General features: G+C 52.9%; 10 protein-coding genes across 10 annotated transcripts; 7 read left to right on the forward strand and 3 right to left on the reverse strand.

Moving 5' to 3' along the window:
- Positions 1-286: 286 nt before the first annotated feature.
- Positions 287-2309, forward strand: CC77DRAFT_1014341 (hypothetical protein; the record flags this gene model as incomplete). Its single annotated transcript, XM_018523890.1, has 2 exons — positions 287-2209; positions 2259-2309. The coding sequence occupies 2 exons, from the start codon at positions 287-289 to the stop codon at positions 2307-2309; spliced, it is 1974 nt and encodes a 657-aa protein (XP_018379523.1).
- Positions 2310-2451: 142 nt separating this feature from the next.
- On the reverse strand, positions 2452-4033 carry CC77DRAFT_580675 (cyanide hydratase). The gene is made up of 4 exons (XM_018532339.1): positions 3888-4033; positions 3582-3835; positions 2962-3523; positions 2452-2906 (listed from the first exon to the last, which is right to left on the reverse strand). The coding sequence occupies exons 1-4, from the start codon at positions 3915-3917 to the stop codon at positions 2661-2663; spliced, it is 1092 nt and encodes a 363-aa protein (XP_018379524.1). The 5' UTR covers positions 3918-4033; the 3' UTR covers positions 2452-2660.
- Positions 4034-4612: 579 nt separating this feature from the next.
- On the reverse strand, positions 4613-6073 carry CC77DRAFT_949610 (glycine cleavage system T protein; the record flags this gene model as incomplete). The annotated part of the gene is made up of 2 exons (XM_018535271.1): positions 4613-5630; positions 5718-6073. 2 exons carry the CDS (start codon positions 6071-6073, stop codon positions 4613-4615), a joined length of 1374 nt encoding a protein of 457 aa, XP_018379525.1.
- Positions 6074-6291: 218 nt separating this feature from the next.
- On the forward strand, positions 6292-7858 carry CC77DRAFT_1044977 (ATPase, V1 complex, subunit C; the record flags this gene model as incomplete). Its single annotated transcript, XM_018527378.1, has 4 exons — positions 6292-6592; positions 6646-6740; positions 6795-7379; positions 7455-7858. The coding sequence occupies 4 exons, from the start codon at positions 6292-6294 to the stop codon at positions 7653-7655; spliced, it is 1182 nt and encodes a 393-aa protein (XP_018379526.1). The 3' UTR covers positions 7656-7858.
- Positions 7558-8852, reverse strand: CC77DRAFT_1083280 (NAD(P)-binding protein; the record flags this gene model as incomplete). The annotated part of the gene is made up of 1 exon (XM_018529388.1): positions 7558-8852. A coding segment is annotated over one exon (1032 nt), but the record flags the coding sequence as incomplete, so codon positions are not given.
- A 454-nt stretch (positions 8853-9306) lies between these two features.
- CC77DRAFT_949488 (eukaryotic type KH-domain (KH-domain type I)) lies at positions 9307-10457 on the forward strand (the record flags this gene model as incomplete). Its single annotated transcript, XM_018535259.1, has 3 exons — positions 9307-9366; positions 9420-9989; positions 10050-10457. The coding sequence occupies 3 exons, from the start codon at positions 9307-9309 to the stop codon at positions 10455-10457; spliced, it is 1038 nt and encodes a 345-aa protein (XP_018379528.1).
- A 754-nt stretch (positions 10458-11211) lies between these two features.
- On the forward strand, positions 11212-12191 carry CC77DRAFT_1026157 (hypothetical protein). The gene has a single exon (XM_018526204.1). The coding sequence runs from the start codon at positions 11273-11275 to the stop codon at positions 12086-12088; it is 816 nt and encodes a 271-aa protein (XP_018379529.1). The 5' UTR covers positions 11212-11272; the 3' UTR covers positions 12089-12191.
- A 5-nt stretch (positions 12192-12196) lies between these two features.
- CC77DRAFT_580811 (hypothetical protein) lies at positions 12197-14694 on the forward strand. Its single transcript, XM_018532340.1, has one exon. It carries the CDS (start codon positions 12346-12348, stop codon positions 14350-14352), a length of 2007 nt encoding a protein of 668 aa, XP_018379530.1. The 5' UTR covers positions 12197-12345; the 3' UTR covers positions 14353-14694.
- On the forward strand, positions 14695-16330 carry CC77DRAFT_580840 (hypothetical protein). Its single transcript, XM_018532341.1, has 2 exons — positions 14695-15183; positions 15239-16330. Exons 1-2 carry the CDS (start codon positions 15036-15038, stop codon positions 15901-15903), a joined length of 813 nt encoding a protein of 270 aa, XP_018379531.1. The 5' UTR covers positions 14695-15035; the 3' UTR covers positions 15904-16330.
- A 555-nt stretch (positions 16331-16885) lies between these two features.
- Positions 16886-19886, forward strand: CC77DRAFT_1067362 (hypothetical protein; the record flags this gene model as incomplete). Its single annotated transcript, XM_018528983.1, has 3 exons — positions 16886-16895; positions 16945-19568; positions 19626-19886. The coding sequence occupies 3 exons, from the start codon at positions 16886-16888 to the stop codon at positions 19884-19886; spliced, it is 2895 nt and encodes a 964-aa protein (XP_018379532.1).
- Between the last annotated feature and the right edge of the window lie 438 nt (positions 19887-20324).

A 20324-nucleotide genomic window follows, 5' to 3' on the forward strand; every position in this document is an offset into this window, starting at 1 on the left:
TATATCAATACACCAAAAAATTCCACGATAATAGCTTTTGTGGGTGGCTCAATAACCTCATCTTTTTGATCGTCCGATCTTGGTGGGGTGGCTCGTTACGCGACCTGGCTCGTCACGCGGCCATTTAGTGTAGAGCGGCGCCTTTTGAACGGGGACGAAGTTTGGGGGCCAAAACCACGTCTCAGAATCCGGTATCTGTACCCGCGCCACGATTGAATGATTTCTCAGCAAGAGTATTAAGACAAGCACTGCCCATGGTTTTTTCCACGGCGCGCATTCCCTAGCCATGGCAAACCACACTTCCAAGATGATGGCAGGGTTTCGCTCTCAGCCCTACAGTCCAGTACCCACGACTCAGGATCCCTCAACCCCTACAGCGGAAAAACTCCTTGCGTCTCAAACGACAACGCCCATTCATTCAGAACTAAAGAAGAGCTCCTCACAATCATGGTCCGCTGCACAAATCCTACTGACCGCAGCGATTCCACTGGTCGCCCTTGTCGTATGGCTTGTATGCGTCCGAGCGAATCCGCGAATTTTCGATACGTTTGCGGGCGAGAAGATTGGGGGCCACCTTAGCCAAGCAGAGGCAAAAGCAGTCGATGCCATCACAGGAGCTGTACTGGCGCCTTTACTCATGGCAACTCTGAATTTTGTCTGGTTTGGCAGTGCACGCGTGTCGGCCTTGAACGAACAGCAAGCGAAGCCAATTCCCCTTCGTACGCTGGTTGCCGCCAGCGGTACAACAGGCGGGAACTATGACCTTTTCAATCTCCGCAATCTACTCATGGGCAAGACTTGGACACTTGGACTCTTTGCGCTGCTAACGATGCTCTCTGCTGTTTCGAGAACAGCACTGAGCAATGTTATTGCGTACGAGGCATTTTCTGAACTCGGCTCTTCACAGACGTCTGTTCCACTAAGGCTGCAAAGTGACGTTACCATCAACCAAGATTACGACGGTATAGTGTCAGGGGCCGACATCGTCTCATTGGATTTGTACGATTTCGACGGTAATCAGAATGCCCAAGTCGTCAAGGATGTGGTGTCCCTCTTAACCGAGATATCCTACGACAGTTCCGACTCAAAACTGACCAATGGTACATATGTAGCCGTGAACGTAACATCGCAATCGCTAGAGTCTCTGCCGCCGGCTATTTCCAGGCTCGAAAACGTACCGGCCTATCGACTGTCGGTCAATTGTAGCCCGGCTCTGCCAGAATCAATATCAGTAGATCAACCACTAAATTTTTACAACACGATGATCAACTTGATTATCAACAAAACTGCAGAGTCGGATAATTACTTATTTGAAGCATTCTACCCGGGTACACCTGAAAACATTCAAAAGGGAGAAGGCGACAGCCTCACATACGCCGCATTTACTCTGGGTTTCAAAGAGGCATATCTAGGCTCCCTAAGGCGTTTCGACTTGTCCAATGATACGGAACCGTCGGCATACGGCACACTCCATTACCGTGCCTACAACATGACTCAATGGGGCTTCAGTGGAACAATGGGACTCATGTCTGCCTGCGGGTTGCGGTGTGTGCTGTACCGCGAACACGGCGTCGCCAACACAAGTCGCAGTTCGGACAACACCTCCAGCACCGCCGTATGGACCATTGACGCCGCCACGTTTCCCTCGCAAAAGAAACAAATCATCCCCTCCCAGCTCTCCAAATTCCAATACAACAGCCTCAACTTCCACGTCCCGGGCTCGTCCATCCCCGGTCTCGGTCCCGCCCTGTCCAACATGTACGCTGTAACGACCCAAGACTTCTTTACCGACTTCGCACACACCTTCCTCTACGCCTCGGGTGAGACGCAGCGTATCCTCTACGAGGTTGCTGCATCCAGCAAGAACGCTTCGCGCAACATCCCCCAGTACACCATCCACGTCCCGGCATACGCAATGCAACTACAGTACCGCATCACATACGTACCCAGTATCCTCCTGGTCGGTTTAATCTGCCTGCTGGGTGCAAGCGCAGTAACCGGCACCATGGCCTTATCCGCGAGGAAGTCCCTCTCAGCGCGAGCCCAGCGCGAGGTCAACGTCACGAGACTTTTGCTGGACAGCGTAGTCGGGTTGGAGGCGGATGCAGATGAACTGGCAAAAGTGGCGCAGAGAGGCAACGACGAATTAGACGCTTGGGCGGCGGGGTACAAGGTGAAATATAGAATCACGGATGATGATACGGGTGATGTAAGAATTGTTCTGGAGAAAATCAAAGCATGATAGAAATAGCATATAGATTAGAAAGAGTGTGGTGGGATTCTACACGTGGCATAGGTGGAGTATATAGGCCGAAGCAGAGTCCAAAGAGATGCGCTATCGGGGCTACCGTACCCAACGGGGTTGAAGGCTGCCAATTGTGACTTCTCTCTCTTGCCTACCCAACTCCCATCCCCAGCATAGCCGCATCAACGCACGCAATCAACACTTTATACAACAAACCTAGAACACAAAGATATGGAACCCTTTCAGGACTAATTCCAGTCCTTCAAACATACAGCGCGAATCACATCAGTGCAAAAACAAGCAGGGTGAGGCATATCTAAGAGCGGGGAATATATTTATCAACGATCTAGGAATTGCCTACAGAGCACCCGCATTATCAACAGGAATGCGTCCTCTGACCACGACATTGCAAAGCCTAGATTGCAGTGGTGGCAGCGGCATCAGCAACCTTGGCCTTGGGCTTGGGTGCCTGGGCATCGAGCGGAACGTTCAAGCCCAAACGCTCACGAGTGGTGTAGGAAGCGATACCCCCGTTAGTATCAGCTTCAGTAACGAGCTCCTTGCGACGGGTGTCAACAAGCAGACGAATGAGATCAGGGCGCATGTAATGACCCGAAAAGTCAGCCAACGCCTTGGTCAAGTGGCATTCGTTGAGGTCGATCTGCATTCCGTTAGTCCAACAACAAGGAAGGTTAGAATGGGTTTGAACGACTCACGTCAACGAACAGCAGACCATCAAAGTCCTTGTCGGGCTTGCAGACGAGGGTACCATCTGGCTTGTAGATCCTCGCATGGCCATTGTACGTCGAGGGATCAGTCTCGGGCTCCACACCTTCAGGCGTCGTCTTCTTCAAGCCCTCCACACTCAGTCTCTGGAACGGAGCCAGCGTCCACGTGCCCGTCTCAATCGCATAAGCCGGCGTGACCAAGTCAGAAGCCGGGTCTGCGACATTGGTAGCGGGATCAGGATACTTGAGCGTCTCTTTGCCAGGATACACAGGCCAGGCGGCGATGTGGATCTGCTCGCCCTCGGATACGTTGAGCGATTTGAGGAACGGGTTCATGTTTTCCCAGCAGTTGAGCTGGCCGAGACGGCCGAGTTCGGTCTGTGTGACGGACTTGAACGTGTCGCCTGCGCCATCGCCGTAGACGAGTTTCTCAACGTGTGTGGGCTTGATTTTGCGGCGGTGGTTGATGACTTCGCCAGTGGGATCGATCAAGGCCTGCGCCAGGTACAACGTCGCGTGGTCGATTTCGGAGAAACCGAGCGAGACGTAGCTACACTCAACATCAGATACATGCCTTTCGTCGTCCTTGTAGGTACTAGAGATCTTACATCTGGTTATCTCTCGCAGCGCGGCGGATCCGTCGAAACTCTTCTGAATCCATGGGCAGCGAGTTCTCGCGGTACGACTTGAGCATGGGGAGCGACTGCTGGTAGTTGACCTTCCACATCCAGTAAGGGTAACCTGGGATCCAGACTTCAGGGAAAGCAATGAGCTTGCAACCTGCAGCGCCGGCTTCGTTGATGAAGTTGATGGTCTTTTGGACGCCGGCTTCGAGGTCGAACCAACATGGCTCGGAGGTGACCTGTTACTCGGTCAGCTAGAATTTGGCAAGAAGCACAATGATGGGGACTAACACAGGCAGCCTTGTACTTGGTGAGAGGCATGATGGAAGCTGTTTTGTATCGAAGCGTGCTGTGTTTCGTAGAATAGATAAAAGTCAAATGTGCGATGATTGATGTTTAAACCTGGGGGCCTTCCCGAGTTCTTATATACCAATACCGTCATGTACAAACCCCTCTCCTCTCGTTACACAGCATTCACCCTGCACCTAGCGACCCTTCTCGATGCTCCATTGTTTGTCAGTCCCAGCGCCAGGAGCATCTTCCCTGCTGCCGGTTAATTGACGTGCTTCCCTGAACATGGTGTGATTTTGCCGCTATCGAAAACGAATAAGAACCACAGAAACAAATGAAGCAACTGCAGCGACCGGACCGTGTAGCAAAACAGTGGACTGATGTTGAACATGGACGTCGATGTCTCGTTGCTAGCGTTGATACTGTAGATGCCGGAGATGCCGTGACCCAGTCTTTGCGGCATCAGCACGGCGCCGGTCGGCATGTCGCCGCGTCGCGTCCTGTATCACCCGAACCATCACCGTAACTGATGTAATGCATGTTCGACACTGATGAAAAGGCCGATGAAGCAGCGATCCAGTTTGCGACGTGATTTACGCGTCTGGTTGTAACCCGGCAGAAGCTCGGGCACGGATAGTCCAGAACATCGCAGGTACGTGGAGACGAAAGAGGCAAAAGGAAGACTACATGTTGAATTCTTCATCCTTGAATGCTTAACACCAGGTCTATGCCTTGATGTTTGCCGGCTGTTTGAAGTATTTGCTAGGAACAAAAGGCATCTTGGTCACGACAGCCTTCCTTTTCCTCCCTCTCACGACAACCTGGACTTCGGTCCCTGCTTTGTGCATACCATCTTTGACATAACCCATGGAAATGTTCTTCTTCATCGTAGGCGAAGGACAGCCAGATGTGATGGTGCCAATCTTCTCTCCAGCCTCGTCGATAATCTCGGCACCCTCTCTGGCAGGCGATCCCTCTACGACAAGACCAACGCGACGCCGTGATACACCGCCGCCTTCAGACTTCTTCTTGAGCTGCTGCAGGATAACGGAGTCGCCGTGAAATCCGCCCTTCGCACGGCGGTCCTTGCCGATGATCCAGGATAGTCCGGCCTCGACTGGCGTGGTCGTGTCATCAAGATCGTGGCCGTACAAGCACATGCCCGCCTCTAGTCTCAGCGTGTCACGCGCACCCAAACCTGCAAAACGCAACTCGTCTTTGGCAGAGTCGAGCAAAAATTGGGTCACGGCTTCGGTGGCGTAGGCGGGGATGCTAATCTCGAAACCATCTTCACCAGTGTATCCGCCCCGGCTGACGAGCACTTGAGCATCTGTGCCTTTGATGACAGCGTTTGCGCATTGGCCAAAGTACAGCGATTGGAGATCCTGCTTGGACTTGTCGTCTAGAACGCGAGAGAGTATCTCAGCGGATAACGGACCCTGGAGGGCGACAAGACCCTGTCCATCGAGTGTGTTCCACTCTACAGGCTGATCGGGGTGTGCGTTCTTCCAGGCTTCTAATTGTGTCTTGAAGTAGGCAGTGTCCTTTTCCCTGCAGCCGGCATTTGTGACGACGTAGAAGCGATCGGGCAGACGGGTGATGACTGTATCGTCAACAATTCCCCCTGTAGAGTGTAGCAGCGTAGATAGGGTCGACTGGCGTTCGGGTAATGTAGATAGCGACGAGGGTGTTATGGTTTCGAGGAAGGCCTCGGCGCCTGGCCCGGAAAAGTGGTGCTGGACCCTGGATGGATTAGCGCAGGAACATGATTGGAAGATTGTGGGAGTGATGGTGAGTACGCAGAGCAAGTAGGAAGTCGCTGTTACCTACATATGTCCAACGTCAAACAAGCTGGCCTTTTCGCGTGTCCAGTTGTGCGAGTCGATGATGCTCATATCGCTATACTGGACTGGCATGGCATAGCCGCCAAATGGCACAAACTTGGCACCATACTTGCTGTGAAGCTCGTACAAGCCCGTCTTTGCCGGCTGCTCACTTGCAGCCTCCGACGAAGCATATCGGACGTGTTGCTGCGATAGGCGTGTGAGGTTGCGGGGACGTGGGGCTGGGGTTGCGTGCGATCTTGTGGAGTAACTCGCGACACGCGAGCATTCTGGCCTCCAAACCAGCGGTGCAAGACCATTGGTGGCCGGACGCAGGGCAGCGACAGCTTTTTTCGAGGCCATGTTGGGTGGGTGAGGAGGAAATGCCAAAGAAGTTGCGTCGTCTTGCTGCTGGCGGGTACTCACGGCGGACTATATAAGACACCAATGACGGCAGGGTAGCACCCTAGGCCGCGACTAGGCCCAAGCTCCCCCGACTGGATTCCATCCACCAAAACGGCCATCGTTCCCATAACCGCCTATATCGCGTCCCGATCGCCCCAAAACAGAGCGCCGCAACCATGTCCAAGGGGAGCAAGTACCTTCTGGTGTCGCTGCCGACGTCCATCTCGCCCTCGAACCACGCCGAGGACGCCCTCACAGCGCTGCGGTCGACCGTAACCAATGACGTGGGGAACACGTCCCCGTTCGCGATTCCCAACTTCAAGATCGGAACGCTGGATGCCCTGGTGCAGCAGGCCGATGAGCTGTCCAAGCTCAACAATGCGTGCGAGGCGGTCGTGGCCAAGGTGGGCGACAGCCTGAGGCAGATACTCGACGGCGACGAGGGCAAGATACAGCAGCAGAAGACGATAAACGACAGTATGTGCACACGGGCCGTATGCGATTGGCGTCTGGCAGCTCACATGATGTAGAGCCGGTTGATCAGTACTTGCGCAACTTCCAGTGGAACAAGGTCAAGTACCGGGCCGACAAGCCCATTGCAGACCTCATAGACGCTCTGCAGAAGGTGCGCTTCTTCCTGTTCTGTGAAGGAGGACGCCATGGCTGACAACAAGGACAGGAGATACAAGGCGTCGACAACGACGTCAAGTCCAAGATGAGCCAGTACAACCAGACAAAGTCCGCCCTCCAGGCCGCCGAGCGCAAACGCACCGGAAACCTCGCGACCAAGTCCCTCGTCAACGTCGTCAACCCCAAAGCCATAGTCCGCGACTCCGAGTACCTCGACACGCACCTCATCGCCGTACCCAACAACAACGTCAAGGACTTCTACAAGGACTACGAGGAGCTATGTCCCATGGTGGTTCCCCGCTCCGCCAACGAGCTCGCCAAAGATGCCGAATTCACCTTGTTCGCCGTTACGACATTTAAGAAGAATTCCACCGAGTTTGTACACAAGTGCAGAGAGAAGCGGTGGACACCGAGAGATTACCAGTACAAGGAGGGCAACAAGGAGGAAGAGGCCAAGGAGGCGGAGCAATTAGCCAAGGACGAGAAGAAGTTGTGGGGCGAGGCGTTACGGCTAGGAAGAACGGGATACAGTGAGAGCGCCATGATCTGGATCCATGTTCTCGCGCTGAGAGTGTTTGTTGAGACGGTGTTGCGATATGGCTTGCCGCTTGACTTCGTCGCGGGAATCGTTCAGGTGAGTTTGCGCGTGTTTGACGAGCTCAGTGTGCGAGACTTTTGTATTGGAGATGTACTAACGCGAGGCACCTAGACCGATGCGAAGCAAGCGAAAAAGGCGAAGTCGAATCTCGATGGCGCGTACTCATACCTTGGTGGCAACGCTTTTGGCCGCGATAGCAAGGGCCGGATTCAGAAGGATGATCAGGCGCTGTCGACTGACATGGCGCAAGCGGGCCAAATGGGTGATCAGGAGTACACGGCGTATGTGTACTATGAGTTTGAGGTGCTATAGTGTGACGGGAAAAAGGTAGTGAGGGTTTGTTTGATAGCATAATTTGGTCATGGACTTGTGTTTCGAGTCTTATAGATAGCTTTCTGTGAAAGCGGAATGATGAACAGACTTCATCTCATGGCCACCGGAATCCATGTCCGACAGTGATGACAGCACATGCACGCTCTACGCTTCTTGAAATCCGACCAGCTCATTACTCAACTCCCACAATTCCTCCTCGCTCTCGACGTCATACGCCCACTTCTCATATCCCCGATCTACCAGTCCATAACTCGGTTGTGGCACCGGTGGACAAACCTGACAATCGTCTAGATAAACACGTCCCTTGCCTTCCCAACACTCTCCTACAGCTGCCCAAACAGTCGTCGCGGCTCCTTGCGCGGGACTCTTCATGTACCTCTGTACTGCGGGGATCTCTTTCATGGCGTCCATTCCAGGTATGTGGTCTTGCAGGCCTGTCCATATACCACCTGGATGGAGGGACAAAGCATGAATGGGATGTTTCGTGGAGGAGCCATAGTGTCTATCGATGTAGTTTGCGAACCAGATGTTTGCTGTTTTGGAGTGCGCGTATGCCCGATTAGGATCATACGCACCGAGCTCTCGCAGCTGCATATCTGACAGGGTGGGCGCGAAGTAACGGTGGCCCAGCGACGACACGGCAACGACGCGCGAGGCGGAAGTAGGCGTGCTAGAAGCGACGAGGGCTGGTTTGAGCAGCTGGAAAAGCAGAAAGTGGGCGAGGTGGTTCACGCCGAATTGCGTCTCGAAACCATCAGCGGTTGTCGATTGGGGTATTGCCATGACGCCTGCGTTGTTGATCAAGATGTCAAGTTTACCATGGCTGGATGCGAGGAACTCCGCAGCGAATGTGCGGACGGAAGCTAGGCTCTCGAGATCTAGGTGGAGTAGGTCGACTTTTCCTGGTGACAGGATGTCGGCGAGTGCTGCTTGGCCCTTTTCGAGGGAGCGTGCGATGCAGAAGATGTGGGCGCCTGTGGCAGCGAGAGCTCGAGCTGTTTCGACACCTAGGCCTGAGGAGCAGCCTGTTATTAAAATAGTCTTATCGGTTAGCTTGCCCTCGAGACTGTTGTCTTTGACGATTTCAAGGGCTGTGGGACGGGCGTCGCCTTCGCCGTTGAGATTTTGGTGGGCAGCGGCGTAGCGTGTGAATTCTGGGGTAGTGTACAAGGCTATGTTGAGTACCGAGGATGACAATTCGAACAGTTAGGGAATGAAGATGGAGGCGAAAAATGTAATGGGTTTAAGGTCTCAACGCTCGCAATCTAAGGATGATGGGTTGGAATTGGAGAATGCGTGTACGTGGGTCTTTATACACGAAACCATATTTACAGAGTTTACAAGCCGGTCGACTGTACCTTAAGGCCGATATTCACTCCGTATATGCTTGGGATGGCCTGTGTAGATTGGTATCACTAAGACGTACGGACCAGCGGCGGGCGTGGACCAAGTGAGACGTTGTGATCGGTGAGCGTGGTGTTGCGGAGTTAGCGAGTCAGATCCGAAGTTGTACAGAACAGGGCGGTGGCAGCAGGCAGAATCTTAGCGCGTCGGCTTTGGAAAGTGCAACTTTTCTCTGAAAGTTACCTACACCCAATCACGAGCCCGGACCACGCTCAAAACACCCACGATGCCGTCTACACACAATGCCGAGAAGCCCTGGGACACGGATGATATTGACAAGTGGAAGGTACGTTTGCGCCGGATTTGCGCGCTCTCGGCGCAAGATTGACATGCGCGCAGATTGAGCCCTTCAAGCCCGAGGACAATACGGCCGGCGCCTTCACCGACGAGTCGCGTTTCAGCACGCTTTTCCCAAAGTATCGCGAACAGTATCTGAAGGGGTCATGGAAGTTCATCACACAGGCGCTGCAGAAACAAGGTGTCGGGTGCGAGCTCAACTTGGTTGAGGGTTCCATGACGGTATGGACGACGCAAAAGACATACGACCCGGCGGCGATATTGAATGCGCGCGACCTGATCAAACTGCTTGCGCGAAGTGTGCCGGCGCCACAAGCAGTCAAGATCCTCGAAGACGAGGTGGCCATGGACATCATCAAGATACGGAATCTAGTTGGAAACAAGGATCGCTTCGTCAAGAGGCGGCAGCGTATTCTCGGGCCAAATGGATCGACGCTCAAGGCACTGGAGCTGCTCACCGAAACCTATCTGCTGGTACAGGGAAACACCGTCGCCGCCATGGGTCCCTACAAGGGCCTCAAGCAGGTCCGGCGCATCGTCGAGGACACAATGCACAACATCCATCCGATCTACGCTATCAAGGAGCTTATGATCAAGAAGGAGCTCGCTAAGGTAAGTTGTGGAAGCGCAAACTGCATATGCGACGTACACTGACTTTGCGCCACCACATAGGACCCGGAGTTAGTCAATGAGAGCTGGGACCGCTTCCTCCCCAACTTCAAAAAGCGCTCGCTCAGCAAGCGCCGCGTACCTCACAAGGTTACCGACAAGACAAAGAAGACATACACACCGTTCCCGCCGGCCCAGGAGAAGAGCAAGGTGGATCTGCAGATCGAGAGCGGAGAGTACTTCTTGGGCAAGCACGCAAAAGAGAGGAAAGTACAGGAAGAGAGGGAAGACAAGATGAAGGACAAGATGGGCGCGAAGCGCAGGGAAAGAATGATGGAATATGTCGCACCAGAAGAGGATGGCGAGGAGAAGCAGAAGAAGGAAAAGAAGCGAAAACGGGAAGAGGGCGAAGGCAAGGAAAAGAAGAAGAAGAAGCGCAGTTCCGAGGGCGAAGCCAATGGCGATGCTTGAGCCATATTTTGCATTGCAATACCGACGTTGCAGCGACATGCTGCAGGTCGTGGAGTATAGGCGTATTCTTCCTTCTCTTCTAGGGAACACCACAAAAAGCATTGACAGGTGTTTAGGTTAGCTTGATAAGTTCAAATACCCAATTCTGTATTACCACCATCACATGTCGTTTCTTTTAGGATCACCGGGCTCAAGGCCATTGCTTGGCGCTCTATACTTGGCGACAGGCGCTCAAACATATTGCGTCTCACATGCGAACCTGACATATCAGCCGCAGTGCAACGTCGACAGTTCTTCACAACGTTCTTGCGACTCTGTCTCAATACGCAGGCCAAATACCTTGCTGCCTTGCTCAAACCCGTAACATAATGCGGAATCTGTCTGCTATCCTAGCACATGTCGCCTCGGTCGACTTGGTATCATGGACGCTGCAACGTCAACCATGTTGGCAAGAAAGTCCCCTCTACAACCTGGCCTTTCAAACTTCACTAGACGCATCACAAACCTACGCATTTTGCGCTGAACTCTTTTCTCCTTTGGGTCAAGTGCATGCGAAACCGCGTGACATGTACGAACCATGGACCCACAACCCAGTTTGCACACCACATCTCTCCGGCATCAACGATACACTATGTGTTTACACAAACTTTACTTTTGCTGGAGAACGCGGAATATCAATCGTGACGACACCGCGTCTTGCCCGGCAATTCGCTGTGTTACCGGCGCTTCTTGAACAATCGATTCATGCAGCGCGGAATATCAACACACCTACGAACGTGTATCGAGCGACTGAAATACCAGCAAAAGGCATCGGCATGCTAGCTACTAGGCCCCTTGCGTTCGGCGAAGTCGTAACAAGTCACACACCAGCACTCGTCGCCTATCTAGAAGCCGAGTTATCGACCCTAGACCGCGAAACACTCTGGCGCACCGCTATCTCGCAACTACCACCGACACTCCAAGAAGACTTCCTCTCTCTGGCGACCGTGTATGGAGATGAGAGGGTGCGCGTCCAAGACATTGTTAAAGCGAATACCTTTCAGATCCTGCTCGGGGGCGCAAATCATCTGGCCGTCTGGCCCGAGACGTCGAGGTTGAACCACGCGTGTGCGCCAAATGCGCAGTATGTGGTGGATGCGGATATGTTGACGCATACGGTGCGTGTGACGCGGCCGATCGCTGAGGGCGAGGAGATCACGATAAGTTACACGAGTCCGCTGGAGGAAACGGACGTTCGACGGCAGCATCTGCAGCAGGGGTTTCATTTCATGTGTACGTGTAAGAGGTGTGCAGATCCCCGTTCTGACGTTACCCTTGAGCGTATCAGGATTTTGGAAAAGAAGCTCAATGACTGGTCGTCCGCCTCCTCCTCCGGTTCGGTGGACATGGCGGAAGAACTGCTATCGCTCTATCGTCAAGAGGGTCTCGAGGGTTTCATGGACATGCCGTATGGGTTTGCGGCGCTGGCGTATAGTACTGTTGGCGATAGGGAGAAGGCGTTGAGCTATGCGGAAAAGGCGCAAGAGGCTATTCAGATGAAAGACGGGGTTTGGACAGAGAACTGGAAGATGTGGGAGGGGTTTAAAGGAAATTTGGAAGGGCATTGGAGTTGGAGGCGGAGGAGAGTGTGATGGGTCGCGTTTCAATCGAGAATGCAACGTGTCAAAACAAACTAGACACTAGTCACTGAGTTCGATGTGAATAGCATCATATTGAAGCTGTGCTCTACTAAGCTGTCGACTATCGTAGTTGGAAAGTCGTTGCGCCGCTCACGACGTACAGGGCGCCGCCAAGAATTAGCGAGTGTGGGGTGGTAATTGGATCAGCCACTCCCGGCATTTCCTGGCACCGTCCCACCCAGCACCACCCACCTGCATCATGAACCCCTATGGAACTTGGCACGCCTTCACGACCCAGCGCTTCAGCCTTCGCGGAACCTGTCGATGAAACTTCCATCCGTCTCCTACACTTCTCGCGGTCTGAAGATGGCATCTTCACTGGCAAGTTACGGCGGTTCCCGATCGCTGGTGCACCTCACTATTACACAGCCAGTTATGTGTGGGGCGAGCGGAAGTACACGGGAGTTACAATCAATGTGAAGACTGGAACACTGCCCATATTGGACAGTCTTGTGCCCTTTCTAAAGATGGTTACTCGTCATAGCGATTTCAAAGCTAGTGACTGGTGGTGGATCGATTCATTATGTATCAACCTCGACGACAGCCGCGAACGCGAGAAACAGGTGCGCATCATGGCCGAAATCTACAAGAGGGCAAGAAGAGCGATAGTGTGGCTTGGTGAAGAGAAAGAGAGAGACAGCGACTGTACAGATGCAATCGAATTTATGCACTACCTCTCCACTTTACAGATCGCATTCAATGGAGACGACATCGCTATGCGCAAAAAGCTTGAGAACCCTGAATTCACCGAGAAGTGCGCTGCCGTCAGCGCGCTGCTAGCCAGGCCGTGGTGGACAAGAGTATGGACTCTGCAGGAGTTTGTACTTCCGAAAGAGGCGAAGCTATACTGTGGCATGGCGAGCATTAGCCGCGGAAGGTTTAAGAGTGCAATCTACAGCATCTTTCTTTGCAGCACCATCAGCCAAGAGTTTGAACACGAGCTCGTACCGCGGAAGCTATTTGATGGAGCGTTCAATCGTCGTCGCATTCATCAATGGTTCACTAAACCAGCCTCGGTCGGCATCAATTTGATCGCTATCATGGCGTATCTTGGCAACCACTCCGCGACCGACAGCAGAGACCGCATATACTCCGTTCTTGGCCTGATCAGCGAAAAGGATCGGGAGCTTATAGGACCCGCCGAATATACCACCGACGTTGCGCATCAATTTGCGAAACTTGTTCGCTCCTTCTGGCATGCTCACAAATCGCTAGACATTGTTTGTTTCACGCATCTATTCTGCCGCCATGCCGCGGTCAGCGATCCGGGTACTAAACATGCAGCACCCACCTGGACTCCAGATTGGAGGACGACCATCGACTTCGCTTCACCTGTACCGCTCATGGCAAGCCAAAGTGCCTGCGAACACATTGGAAACTTTAGGCCGCTGCGGTCGACGCGGTGGAAAGCTTCATATGACGCGCCTGGATCACGCCTGAGGAAAGAAGCAAACGTCTCTTTCTCCGGTGATCTGAAGGATCTGTACTGTGACGGTGTCGTCTTAGATACCATACATGGCCTTGGAGGACTTGACGGACAGGAATTACGATGCCAGAGCTTCGTCTGTAGCGAGACTGGCCATGAGCTGGTGCAGTCGCAACGAGAGCAACGCAGCGCACCGAGAGCTACCATGTTGCCCATGGATTGGCTCGAATCTGTAGCACGCTCGCTAGTCATCGACCGCCAGGACAAGTACCTCTGCTTCCAAGCACCAGTGCACTACATCACCGACTTCCTCTTCCTTTGCCATGCGTGTATCGATGGCGACCCAGTCGACTGGAGCTTCTCCACATGGTTCGAGCATAACAGGAAGCTACTATTCGGCACCACATCGCTAGAGGATCTTGTAAAGCAGGTACCCACCGAGTTCACATCGCCACCCCCAACACTCCATCGACCGCCGTCCCACCCCATGCACCAAATGAACGATAAGCTCGATACCTTTCTCTCGCGCTTTCACGATACTGTGCGGAAGAAAGCACGTCGGTTGATGGTCACCGAACAGGGCTATGTTGGTGTGGCACCGTGTCGCGCACGGCCGGGCGATGTTGTTGCTACTTTGTTCGGGTGCAGCATTCCGCTTGTCCTGAGGAAGGAGACACAAGACGCTTGGTGGGTCGTGGGCGAAGGTTTCGTGTATGGCTATATGAATGGCGAGGTTGCCGACCTGGTCAGGAGCGGGAGGGTCGTCAGGCATCGGTTAAAAATTGTGTGAATGGCCATGCTTCTCGCCCATGAACAAACACAGCCAATCATCGAGGATGCCAAGTATATGGCGCAGCGCATGCGAGATGATCGGCACCAGCGTTCTCGGCTGCAGCTTAGCCTGATAGAACTTCGAGCTCCCCCACAACAGACAATCACGCCCTTACACCCATTTGTTTTGAGCTTACAATCTAACATCACCCGGAGTTTCCAGATGAGCGGCATCTGCTGGCGCCATGAGATGCGACATTGCCTCAGCTCCTATCAGCGTTTCTCACAAGCCCGCGGAATCGAATTCCGCGCATCGTGGACCCACTCCACACAATGTTAATGATACAGCACGGCATGCAACATTCCTGTGGCTTTGACACGAGGGTTGTTCTCATTCGTTAGCGAGAAAAAGTATAATGTTTGGGCAGCGGGCGGTGCGCTGATCGGGGGCCACATCGCTGCATTGTGCTCTCAGCCTCAAGCCACCGTGCCTCGTGGTTGGTGCTGTCTCGATCGAGGCTGCAAAAGACCTCTTGGAACTATGCTTGGGGATATGCGACGCAGAGATAGGCGTATTGAGAGTTTCTACAAAGCTGCCGCTGAAGCAGTTGCGTCCGACAGCCATCCTATCGCTTCGTATAATTCCTGACTTCGTTCATCGCTGTCCTGCAATCATCTCGCAGCGCCGCAATCTTTTTGAAAATGTCTGGCGCCTTCAACTATCCACGCGAGGAGCATCATGTTGTTCTGAATGTTGATGATGTAGTAGAAGTGTCATGGTGGTCGACCTTTGCTGATACACTCGTGGTGAACTGCTATGAGGCTGGCGATATCAATGGACAGTTAGAGAGTGAGTCCCAATTTGGTCTTCCTCAGTACTGTAGCTTTACTAACAAGGAACGAAGGCTTCAACATAGAAATCTCGCAGAACGGAACAGAGCCATGGTCGCCAGTCTATCTCTCTAGGAGATTCGATGACTGGTCAATCCCCGCTGGTTGCGAACTTTCGATCTCGCAAGCGGGCGGTGGAGCTATCGGAGGTGCCACGATAGGCGTAACCTCTGCGACTTCTCAAAGCGCATCCATCTTGGCCTTGTCTTCGACCGTACCATGGGATACCGAGACAACACCTTCCACAACACCTTCCACAACGCCAACCCCAACCCCGACACCATCTCCAGACGCGATCTCAAGCCCTGCTAGTACACCATCTCCGACGCTACCCACACCCACACCTACAGGCCCGGTCGATGCCACGACGGCAGGTACGGAGAGCAGCGGTGGCTTGTCGACTGGTGCGAAGGCTGGTATCGGTGCCGGCCTTGGTGTTGGCGCATTGCTTGTCGTGGCGGCGGCATACTTGTTCTATCGAAAGCATCGCAAGACGAAAAACCTAAATAATAGAGTGAGCTACCAACCGGAAGCACAACACTACGAAAAGCCAGTTGGTGTTTCGATCGCGCACCACACGGGTAACGGGTATGATAAGCCATACAGCGACGCCACGACTTGGTCGCAGGTACAACAGCCGTCACAGGCGCCTCCGTCGGAGCTCGCAGCTACGCGATAGAGATGCTCATCTCATAAGTAGAGTCAATACACATATGATCAATTCTGTGCGCGGCGGCTTTGCAGATGCTTGTAGGCTTGAGGCGAACACAAATATCACGTATACACAGGTTGACGCACTTCCTGTGTGGGGCATGGATGCAGCATTAGACGCAGTATTTCATCTGCCTTGTATTAGGTGCAAACCAACAAACATGCCACATTCATCTTGTGCTGTGCAGAATGGTCATAGTCGTGCTTGCACACATCCATCGTTACGGTAAAGATGAGCCGATCTTCTGGCCCGTGCGCCCGCTTCTTAGGCGTCCTTAGGGGAGAGACAAGCATACCGAGCGTGAATCGTCGATCTCGCGTGCGCAAGAAACATTTGGCGGAAAGCCTTAGTTGACGTCATCAAAGATTCCATTATCCAGGAGACGCTAAAATGTACATAGCCGAGCTTAGTTCATCTAAGCTTTGCTCGACGTTCCCAAAGCCTTGATTCGTCCACATGAGCAACCAAGTCGATCTTCCATCGAGACGGCCTCTCAACATCACCAAGAGCCTGTGTCTTATCGGCTTTTCCCGCCGGCGTTCCTCAAACTAGCTTTAGTACCTGACTAAGGCCCTCGGAAGCAGCACAAGATGCGGGGACAGCCTATGCATTCGCTTGTGCAGTGGCCACACGTCAAGCCGGAGAAATGTCCGGCAACCCTCTAGCAAACACGGATCTTGATGAGTAGGGGAAGATCATCATGCTAATTCGAATTCGCATCATTCACATACGTCAAGCTGACGGCCAGCATGATCGACACCCGAATGGTGTCTAGGTTTAAGGTTTTGGAGCAGAAGCGTAGGCGTCTTTTAACAGCTGCATGTCACAGGCTACAATTTTTCAAGGAAGTTACATCAGTCGGCAGATATCAAGCGTTTCACATATCCAAAGTTCTCTCCCACCTGCCTCGTGTACGATGTGGACGTATCTCGCTCTTGCATTGGCCGCTATGGCCTCAGGTATGGCCACCCTTTGAGATTTACTTGGACGAGAGTCTTATACCTATAGGCCAAACCACACTCGATCAGCCGCCTGGTCCAAACACGTGGCCACCAACATCAACGTTAGCATCCACACTCAACCTTGCACCCAGTGTCACGCCCAATATCATCAACCCACATGCGCCAGATGCGCAAAGAATTTGCCCTGGATACAAAGCCGCTAACGTTGTTACTTCCGACAATGCCATCACTGCAGACCTGTCTCTCGCCGGTCCTGCATGCAATGCGTACGGAAACGAAATTTCAGACCTTGTCCTTGAAGTTCAGTACCAGAATGCTGCTCAGCTCAACGTCAAAATCTACCCCAAATACGTTACTCCATCAAACAGATCCTTGTACATCTTGGACGAGTCTCTTAGTCCCAGTGGCAGTGTCTCCCGTGGGTGCACTGCTAACAACAGTGATTTGAGGTTCGAGTGGACTAATGATCCTACCTTCCAATTCCGAGTGAAGCGTGCAAAGACTGGTGAGGCACTTTTTGACACCTACGGCCACAAGATCGTGTTCGAAGACCAATTCCTTGAGCTAGTCACGAACATGGTCCCAGAGTACAATATCTATGGACTACCAGAAGCGATACGTGGAAGCTTTCGCTTACCAAATCAGTACACACAGACTTTCTGGAATCAATACAATGAGATGAACGATCAACCGATTGATGCGAATATGCATAGCACGCACCCAGTCTACCTCGAGACCCGTTACAATAATGGGTCCTCCAAGTCTCACGTGGTATACGGTCGCAACCTTCACGGTCAAGAATGGCTTCTACGCCCGGATCGTATCATCTACCGGACAATCGGTGGCAGCTTCGACTTCTACTTCTTCAGTGGTCCTTTGCCAACGGAGGCTTTGGCGCAGCAGCAGCTTGGTGTGATTGGCACACCTGTCATGCAGCCTTACTGGGCGCTTGGTTTCCATCAAGTTCGCTGGGGTTACCAGAACTGGACTGTTCTACAGGAAATCATTGATGGATATGCTGCTGCGAATATTCAACTCGAAGCGATCTGGAACGACTTGGATTACCTGTTCCAGTATCGCATCTTCACCCATGATAATAATACATACCCCATCGATGAGGGCAAAGAATTCCTCGCCAAGCTGCATGCAAATGGTCAGTACTGGATGCCTATCCTAGACCCCAACGTGTATGTGCCGGCACCAGGCAACGGGACTGACGCAAATCCTACCTACGATCGCGGCAAAGCACTTGATCTCTATATCAAGCGTGGAGAAGGGCACACAGATGACTACATCGGCATCCAGTGGCCAGGCTTCAGCGTATGGCCCGACTTTTTGCATAACGCGACTCAAAACTTTTGGACGAACGAGATGCAGTTGTATCATGATCAGCTTCCATTTGATGGTTGGTGGCTCGACATCTCTGACTTGTCATCGTGGTGCACTGGCTCGTGTGGGACAGGGAGACTTGCGGACAATCCAATCCATGTGCCTTTCAAGCTGCCTGGAGAGCCTGGTCAGATCAACTACGACTATCCTGAAGCTTTTGACCAGACAAACGCGACCGAAGCAGCGTCTGCGAGCGCAGCAAGCGCGTCGCAAGCATCAGCATACCCCACGCCAACCACAACTGTCGGCACGGCCACTGTGGGATTTACTTCAGCGACTCCTGGCGTCCGGAACATAACATTCCCGCCCTATGCTTTGAACCTGACTCTCGAAGGGCACTCACTCCTGCGTCAAGCGGTTGCTTCCTACGCCACGCACAATGATGGATACAACACGACCGAATACGAGCTGCACAATACTTACGGCTATGTCTCTGGTAAAGCAACCTACAACGCGCTCCTGTCTGTGTTCCCAGGAAAACGTCCGTTCTGGATTGCGCGATCAACATCACCCGGCTCCGGTGCTATAACTGGTCACTGGGGCGGCGACACAAACTCGCGTTGGGGTAACATGTACATGACCATTCCTCAAGCATTGACCTTCAGCATAGCTGGTGTTCCTTACTTTGGTGTCGAGACGTGCGGCTTCAACGGAAATGCCGATATGGAGCTCTGCACGCGATGGATGCAGCTCAGTGCGTTTTTCCCTCTATATCGCAACCACAACTCCCGCAACACAATTGCGCAGGAAGCATTCAGGTGGGCGACTACTGCGGAAGCCACTCGTCGTGTGATGGATGTGCGCTTCCGTCTCTTGCCCTACCAATACACACTCTTTCATGCTGCGCACAAGCGCGGTGAAACAGTGTTGCGCGCGTTGTCATGGAACTTTCCTGACGACGAGTTGCTGAAAAGTGTTGATAATCAGTTCATGCTCGGACCTTCCATCTTGATCACGCCGGTACTAGCTCCGCTGCTGCGCGTCTCACAAGGAGTGTTCCCTGGTGCGCCACATACGCGGTGGTACGATTGGTATACGCTCAAAGAGGTGCACGCCCAGCCAGGTCAGAATGTAACGTTAGATGCACCGCTTGAGCACATCCCAGTACACGTGCGTGGTGGCAGCATCATCGCAAGTCAGAAGCCTGGGAATACGACTAAAACGACCAGGATGAACCCGTGGAGCATTCTAGTCGCGCTTGACGGTAAGCGGGAAGCCGAAGGGGAGCTTTACCTCGACGACGGTGTGAGTCAGGAGCCCACTGAGATCAAGGAGATTAAGGTACGTGCGGATTCTGAACTGTCTGGATTGTGGAATCAATTGCTGACTTGTGAATAGTTCTCGTTCGCTAACGCTACCTTGACTACGTCAATGACTGGCTCCTACGAAGATACCAATGCATTGGCCAATATCACGATCGCTGGTTGGGTCCAGGACAACAGTCTCATCGAATGTAGCGCTGTCAAAATCATGTCTGGTGGGAGGAGTGTAGACTCGGGCAACGTTAAGATCACGAGTGATAACGGCGCCGTGCATGTGACGGGGTTGGAAGATGTGGCCAAGGCGTTCCATGCCAACCTATCCATCATCTTCATGTAGATCTACTCATCTTCGATGACAACTTACAACACAGAAAAAGAATGACCAAAAGGTGAAAAGGCTGGTGTGCGTCGGCTGAGGCTTGTGTAAACTGCCGCGCTGATGTCATGTACATGCACTAGCTGCAAACAGCGATACCAAGAGCGCAGCACAAATCGCGTGTGTATGGTCGCATGAATAGATGGGCTGCAGACGGCCTGCATAGGTAGAGAATGAGCAGCTCTGTGTATGTCGATTGATGCTCGCACGAAGTACCGCGCTTACCATCAACGCACTCGTAGGACCAATCAACTCCGGTGCCATATAAATCAGGCCTCCTCCTGACAACACCAAGGCACGTCCTAGAGTACAGAAGCCCAATAAGGCTGTCTGCCAAGCACCTGGCGCAGCGCATGTAAGATTCTCGGTTACTACGCCGCGGCTCAGCCTTGTCAGACT

This window comes from Alternaria alternata, assembly GCF_001642055.1.
Source record: "Alternaria alternata strain SRC1lrK2f unplaced genomic scaffold CC77scaffold_35, whole genome shotgun sequence".
NCBI lineage: Eukaryota > Fungi > Ascomycota > Dothideomycetes > Pleosporales > Pleosporaceae > Alternaria > Alternaria alternata.